At 30.9% G+C, this 8,427-nt stretch overlaps 1 protein-coding gene across 2 annotated transcripts; it reads right to left on the reverse strand.

Annotated features, from left to right (window-relative positions):
- Positions 1-3,869: 3,869 nt before the first annotated feature.
- LOC137820026 (uncharacterized) lies at positions 3,870-7,554 on the reverse strand. 2 transcript variants are annotated; one of them, XM_068623800.1, is made up of 6 exons: positions 6,949-7,554; positions 5,695-5,821; positions 5,051-5,193; positions 4,872-4,931; positions 4,700-4,768; positions 3,870-4,236 (listed from the first exon to the last, which is right to left on the reverse strand). In XM_068623800.1, the coding sequence occupies exons 1-6, from the start codon at positions 7,147-7,149 to the stop codon at positions 4,165-4,167; spliced, it is 672 nt and encodes a 223-aa protein (XP_068479901.1). In that variant the 5' UTR covers positions 7,150-7,554; the 3' UTR covers positions 3,870-4,164. The 2 variants fall into 2 exon arrangements, with proteins under 2 accessions (XP_068479901.1, XP_068479900.1); XM_068623799.1 differs by having other exon boundaries at positions 4,872-4,934.
- Between the last annotated feature and the right edge of the window lie 873 nt (positions 7,555-8,427).

The raw sequence follows: 8,427 nt of genomic DNA on the forward strand, positions 1-8,427 counted from the left end.
CTTTTTCTCCTTTCCTTTACTTTTTTTTTTGACACACAATTCCATTCTCACTTTTTACTTTTCTCTTTTATACACATACACACCCTCATCCTCCTTTCTATTACTCTTTCTATTAATATGTACAAAAAACTATTCATCTTTACTAAATTTAAGTTCAATTTTTTCTTAATTTTATTTTAATTCTTCCATTTTCTTTACATATATCATGTGTTTGTACATAAATTAAAATATTATAATATAAATTTATAATAATGTTTAAAAGTACAAATATACATGATTTCTTAGTCTTGAGTCGAACAGATGGAGAAACTAATTTTATAACTCCATCCAACAAAGCAGATTATGTTCTAAATATATATAACTCCTCAAATAAAAAGAATAATTTCACGACTTAATCTCATAGGTCAAACTTCCTAGAATAAAGGTTTTAAACTACGAGTCAATTTGGCTCAACAATTATAATTGAAAGAAAAAGTGAGAAAAACATGCTAATTGTGAGTTCAAGCAAATTCTACTTACATATAATTCATGAATTAAATATATTTGAATCCGATTGATGGTAGATCAAAAGGCAACCCATTTTATATTTAAATACCCAAATATCTTATAATATTTTCTTTATTTGAATTAAAGTTAAATACATCTTAAACATTTTTATAATGTTTTTCTTTAATTATCTTTGTAGTGCTATTTTGAGATTAAAAAAATGGGACCATAGGGATTATTTGTATTGATACACAGAGAATAAAGAGATATGATGCAAGCATCTGTTAGAGATGCATTGATTAAGCAAAATGTATATTTTGTGGGTTAGTAAGGAAAAAGTATTTAATATAAGTGGCGTATTTATTAAAAAAGAAAAAAAAAGTAAAAGTAGGTGGTGTAATAATTTGTTTGAAAACTTTGTTGTCGTAAATTGACTATTGTGGTCATGAAAGAGGACCCTACCATAACAGAAGGGAAGCAGGGCAATTAATGAGCATGGACATTATATTATATACATTCACTATTCTTTCTCCACGTTACAAATTTTATACACTATTTTTCTTATGTATTTCGGCACACCTTTTATACTCAACTAAATTTATACTATATCTTATTTCACACTATGCTCCTCCACATCTTATTATACCTCCACATCTTATTATATAATATATACTCATGTTTAAAGGAAAATTTTCTTTCACATTATAATTTTTATTTTTCAATTATATCCTTGTTCTCAATTTTAACATCTATTGTAAATTATTTAGAAACAAAATCAATAAATACAGTAAATAATTAGCTTATAATTACATTCAAGATGAACGACTTGATTTTTTTTTGTTTAAATAATATTAAAGGACTGTTGTATAAAAATAGAGGAATATTGTATGAGGGGAGATTCATATCCACATAAAAGATAATTTATTGGATTTTACCACTTATAAATTTTATGAGAGTGAAGACTTTTTAGTATTGTCTTTATTTAAATAAAATATAATAAATAAATAAATAAATAACATATATATATTTAAACAGATTTAAAAAAATGGATTAAAATTAAATTTCTTTATACATTTTCCATGTGAAAGAAAAACTTATGTGTGATTATTGAGAATAGAATTTTAATTAAAAATTATTGAATAATGTTTTAACACTCTCTCCGGTAATTGTGGTATATTTGTTGCATACAGATTAATAAGGTTTCATATTTTTTTTACAATTTTAGTGCTTAAACGTTTTATCATCTACAATGTTTGTTTTCGAGTTTTTAAACGTAATTTTCATCTCTTAACTTTTAAAAATATATAACTTTGTTTACTTTTTAATTTCAAATTATATTAATCCAGTGTCAAATTATATTTGATGCAATTACTCATTCCAACTTTATAAAAATTCGTGAGTATAATTTTTTTTTTTCAGTCTCAATGTGTCTTGTTTAAAGGAATAAGAAGGTCAAATAATTAAACTATAAATTGAACAAAATTACGGATAATTAAGAATTAAAAATCGAAACTGCTTAAAAAAACTAGTTACCAAAATTATAGATAATTAAAAATCGAGAATTAATGATGTAAGAAAAATTGGATACCAGAATTGTAATTTTTTTTTAAATAAAGACAAATTATAATAAAGTCAAACAACAATATATAAGTTTTTAAAAGAATTTTACTAAAATAATCTCTTTCTCGATTACCATATTATTTATATTGAGACGAATTAATTTAGATACAAAACAAAACAATTTATTGTTTTATTGAAAAATTAGAATATTGGTTAGCTAAATTTTGTTAAAAGATTAATTCTAAAATAACTATTAAAAATTAATAATTAGTATATACATATTTATTTGGAAAAACCAATCTTTAATAAGATAATGTAAAATGAAAATTATATTTCCTTTTGTTTTAAAATAAAACTGATAAAACAAGACCTACTTTTTCTTATATTTAAAATAAACATTCCTCTCCCTTATATTTTTAGTAAATAATATTTATTACTTTCATAGTTTATTAATAAAGCGACACCATCTCCTTTATTGTATTTAAACTACTCAATTTTTTACTTAAGATTTAATGTGTTATTTTAATTTAAAATTAGGAAGAAGAGTGTGATTTATTAAAAAAAATGTTTATTTAAATATGAATATATATTATTATTTGATTAAAATGATAAGAAAAATAAATATGGATTTTAAAGATATGAGGAGTGTAACAGTGTGAATAAAGGTTTAGTGGAAGTTCCCTGATTTAGATAGAAGGTTGAAAGAAAGTGCATGGTGTATTGGGTTTGCATGTGTTTGTGGGGCCCAATTTGATTCAAAAATCCATTGATTTTGACTGATTAAGCAGACATGGATATTTTTTTAAAGAAGGAAAGGGACTCGCTTACTCCTCCACAACCTTCAAACGCCACCGTTACCACCCAATTTCTCCTTCTTTGCACCATTTTTTTTTGTTTTCAAATTATATAACTCAACAAATCATTTTATTGGCTTCACAAAAAAAACACTAACATTAGATATTGTTGCCTCAGTGTAACGGCTCTATTTCGACACCGTTTTTTAATGTTCGGATTTTAAATTGTACAAAACAGTGTGTTTGCTTTGGCAGTGGGCACAGTCATGTGTCAAATGGATATTAGGTTGAAACATAATTGCAAATTTGAAGGAGCTATGTTCATAGTTCGTACGTTTTAGGCGTAGGATAAGGATTACAAACTTAGGATAATAGGATTTCCCATACCCACTTCACTCTTTCTCCTTTATAGAAACTACTACTCAATCACCTTCATAAAGTTTCTACCTATATTGGTATAAAAAATTACATATAAATTAACTATTTACACAACATCATATATTCAAATTTCATTTTTTACTGCTGTATAAAAATGCAGAGCTGGAAGAGAGAAAGAAGAATAAAAATGTAAAAGAAAACAAAAAACAAAAAAGACACATTACAAATTCTGCTGACACAAAAACCCGACCGGTTTTGTATTAGTAAATATCAGAGAACGTTTATTTGTATAGCACCTAAAATTATTTTTACATACCATAACATTTATTTTTAACAATTTGCACATTACAATATCACTATTAATTTTAATAAAATACAAATGTCACATTAAAAGTAAAAAAAGAAAAAAAAAGTACTAAGTACATACCCAAAAAGGTAAATTTTATTCAATATTCGGACTTCTTTACTCGTTTATACATATTATATAAACCACAACTAATTAAGTATAAATTTCAGTAGAAAAAATGTATGTTTCCCTTGTTAAAGCACAGTAATCTTTAAAGTTTTAATTAGCCACAATTTCAGCCACTTTAAGATGGTGGCAACTACATACTGAATAGTCTGTGAGATGTAGTGTCTGAGAAATAAAAGTGGAGAGAAACTAAAAATATATGTACATTAAGGTCAGCAATACATTGAATCAAGTTGAAAAGAAAGCCGTGGAGACTTCCCTATGATCCAGTTGCAATGTCATTTATATCTACAGAACTGGGGGTGGCTACAAAAGAGTAAGAACCTCTATAACCTCGAACTACTAACCTACTCTACTATTAGAAAGTTACAAATCACCGATAACATAATACGCGGGAACTGGATATTACATACATTATCTTTGTTAGCATAGACACTTTAACTTTTCAGATATCATTTCTCGCTTCATTTCATCTCATTTGCACACCGTCTTAAGCCTCTTTGCAGCTTGTACAAATCCCATAATCACTTGCAACTCGTCTATTTGCTTCATACAACACAAAATCAATTTCAGACTATAGTAGCCATATTCTTTTTCAAGTTCTTAGTCAAACTTACAGAAACACTTAAGCATATATACGCATACACCATGTATATTTAAGGCATTGTTTTGTTGGTGGGGTAGAGTTTGGTTACATGCTTGCACCACAGTCACATACATCACTTGATAGAATTACAGTATGGTGAAATAAGATAAAAAAAAAATTACAACTTTAATTACACGACTCAAAATACTAAAATAAAAAATAGAGTGCTTTATTTTTTTAAAATCATAGTTATCCATTATTTGTATTTGCAAAATTAGACATGAAGTTAATAATAGATATTAGCCTGCTATGGAAGTGATTAGAATCGGATATTGAGTTCACCACAATCATGAACGAATCATGGGATATTTGAACGATTACTATCAAAGACAAAGGAATATGCAATCAGTAATTTTGAGATACCTGCGACATGAAATGCCTCTGAACAACGTCTACTAGCTGCTCTTTTGATGGGTTTGGGACCGCATCCACCTACAGATCCATTTGAAGAAGTAAGTACAACGGGGACACACACAGTACCAAAGCTATCTTTTATGGGAGACAGTAACCGAACAGTTAGTTCAAAGGAATTTACAAGATTAAAATGTCGCCAATATCTCCACAGTGCAGCCATTTCAAGTTTGCTCAAGTCCACCTTCTATCGAAAATAAAATAATTTTAGAAAACGTTAACAATTAAAATACTAAAGAATAAACCATGTACGATAGTAAGTGGGAGGGGAACAAATTCAGAAAGACAATAAAGTTAATATACCGCGGACCCATGAGGCATAGAAACGGACCCCTTTGAGTGTGAATCGCCAGAGAAGGACCTACTCATGGTCTTGTGATGAGATGATCCCAATGTTCTATGCATTCTGTGCCTCGGTTTGTGGGACTTCTGTGTATCGTCCGATGCTGATAAATCAAACAGCACAATTTTTACAAAATAAAAAATAAAAAAGTGGTGGGGTCTACCAGGATTAAAGTAAGACACCAGAACTTTAGAGATAGTAAAAGCAAAAGGAGAAGACATAACGGATCCAATGTCACCAACCTCTACCACTTTGGAAACGCGCGGATATGAATGCCAAAACAACAAAAAATTAGCAAAAATATCACAGCATCCCATCTATGCATACTTTCAGTGTAGGGAGCAAACACAATGCCAACACCATTCAACATGGATGGTTCAGTTCTTATCAAAATACCGAACACGGATCATTGCCAATTGATAAAAAACGGAGAGTGCAGTTTGTAAATCTCGCCACTCAATACATATTTTCCATTTTTTAAATCTTAAATATTATTAAGGGCTAAGATTTTTCATCTCATTTTCTAAAAATTGAAGAGGAAGTTTCCTCAGAATACCAGTAACAGATAGCAAAGATAATTAAAAACAGTAAAGTGTAAACTCACCCATATCAGATCCATTCCACTGCATATTTTCAAATTCCAGGTCATCATCTTCCTCATTACCCGTGGGTGCTTCAATCACACTGAGAGCATTCCTTTGTAACTTCACTTCAATACCATTTGTAAGAACCTGCATTTGTTTATAAACAATTAAGAACAGCTTAAAATAATCGTCTAACAACAAGCGCTAACCTGGTTTCGAATAATAAAATAATATTCAAATTTAAATATCCTAGAAGAAGACCCCCAGACTAGCTTCATTTGAATGCAAATTGTTCATATAAGATGCATAATCCTTCAGTTAAGTGCATACAAACAAAGGAATCAAAGAGGGGAAATCCGGGAAAAAAAAAACAAATTCGAAGCATTGTATGATTAAAACTTGAGAGAATACCACTGATTCTGATGAAAGTAAAATAAATATTCTCTTGCCGTAATGAGAACAAAGGCGTCTATGTGATTCAATCACCATATCAATACCAAAGTAATCCAAGCATAACCCCAGAACAGTTATTATGTACCTTATCTCCCGGAAGAAGAAGAAGAAGAAGATTATGCAAGAAAATGAACAATCCCAAATAGAAAATCGCAGTCAGTTTGAGTAGAAAACTAAAAAGAATGGCTTTTTATAAATAGGAAACAATGACAAAAGGGCGTAAAGTATTCATTCTGAGTTCTGACCTCAAATTATCAATATCACAAACCATAGCAATGACAATTTCATTTACTTCCGTCCATAAATAAAAGCAATTAAAAGACGCAATCAACAGCTGATCCTTGTAAAGCAGCTCATAAAACACCAGATCCGGTGATGAGGAAAGACATGCATCGAATACCCACAAGTACTGATTCAGAATTGCGACTCAAAACATCTATAAAAAAGGTTCAAAACCAATTCAAACCGCAACACAAAGAACCCCGCATTTGAAATTCTAAATTAAAAGAGTTGAGCGAATGATTAAGATAACAATTCAAGCAGTAGGGCTCAGAACGGATCAATTTAAAACCTGTCTGGTTAGTTTTCAAAAAATAATAAGACACCTTCAATGGAAAGGCTTGAAAGCAATTAAATTTGAGCAGAATTAGACGAGTGGAGAAATAAAAAGGCAGAAAATACCAAAATTGACCGAGATAAGACATTGGTTTGAAGAACTAAGCAGTTTCACAACAATGCAAACAAACGACATCAGCAACCAAAATTAAAATAAAGAAATTCAAAAATCCGCAGTGCCGTTTTGATGGGAAAGAGAAAATTACCAGCCAATGCCATCCTCCTAGACCAACGGCTTTCTTAACAACACCTTGGAGACCAACGAGCACCGATTTGGTACGGTTATTTCCGGTTACCACCACTTTGGTGTGACGTGGCAGCACCGATAACTCCTCTTCGCTGCTGTCTCCGCAGCTCTGCAAATGGGAGAAGCCACCATTGACTGAACTTTCCATTGCCTCTAGCATTTCTAATTGAGCGGTGAAAAGGGCAAAGTGGGAAATCAAATATCAAAATTGCATTCGTACGGAAGATCGTGCATTGCTGGGTGCGAATGTGGGAGTTTCAGGAGTAGAGGAGAATAGGGTAGTGGAGAAATTGGGGAAATTCTGCATAGAGAAAAACACAGATGGAGAGAGAGAGAAACGAGTGAGAGTGACTGGTATTGTTAATTGGGTGTGTTGGTATGAATCCCGACGAGACGAAATGGCCGAATCAAATATTGCCACATCAGCAATGGAGGGTGGGCTCTTTAATCATGAGCTTTGACATAGCCCAGGTTACCGCATGAACATCATGGTGGGTTTGGTTTTCAGGAGTTACTCCTCGTCACATTTCCCTCGCACTTCCCCTTATTATCCAAATATATAACCATTCAATTTCTATTATTCATAAAATAAATTAATCTACCATCTTCTCCAACCCTTCAGCCTGAGATTCCACAATTTATGGGTTTTTTGTTTTTATTCCTATTTCCATCACTTTACCCAACTTCTGCCAGTATATTTTTATTGAAGTTGTAAATTTGAAAATTTTGCAGTTGGAAAAGTAAATTCACTCCTTGTTTAAAACTCAGCTGCAGTGGCTGTCACTGTAATTACCAGCTAATGAGATTTGCTTGCTAAATATATAATGTTTTGTCTGTTATTAACATAGAGTACTATGATGATATTTCCGGTCATGTTTCAATTGCAGAAAATAAGGATTTGTGGGCATGTGCAAAGCTACTCATGTACACATCTACTGTTATAAAAGGAATGGAGTAACAAAAGAAAAATGAATAGAGTTCAAATGTTCAATGGTTCTTTCCTAGCGAAAACAACAAAAAGAAGGATAAGTTCGGGTATTGGCAATTTTGTAAAAGAATGACGTTAATTTTGTTCTTATTATTCCTTTTTTATTTTTCTTTTTTTTTATAAAAAAATGTAAATGAAAATGTGAGAAATATAATGGGAAGAAGGAAAGCACGTAAGGTGTAATAGTAACAGCAAAAGAATGGAGAACGTAAGAAATTCATGGTGAGGGCCCCACTTGTACAGAACTCTGTACCTGCCGTCGGTGTTGTCCTATCCATTCCACCGGGCAAATTCCAACTCACTATTCTCTCTCTTCACAATACCACAGGACCACATCAAAATAACAATAAAAAAACCAAACAATTAAATTATTATTAATTTTGATTCTAGTTGTGTTGTTGTTTCTCTAATTTCTCTCCCGCCACAAGGGAGCTACAGGAGGCGTAGATG

Source organism: Phaseolus vulgaris, chromosome 9, assembly GCF_000499845.2.
Source record: "Phaseolus vulgaris cultivar G19833 chromosome 9, P. vulgaris v2.0, whole genome shotgun sequence".
NCBI classification, from domain to species: domain Eukaryota; kingdom Viridiplantae; phylum Streptophyta; class Magnoliopsida; order Fabales; family Fabaceae; genus Phaseolus; species Phaseolus vulgaris.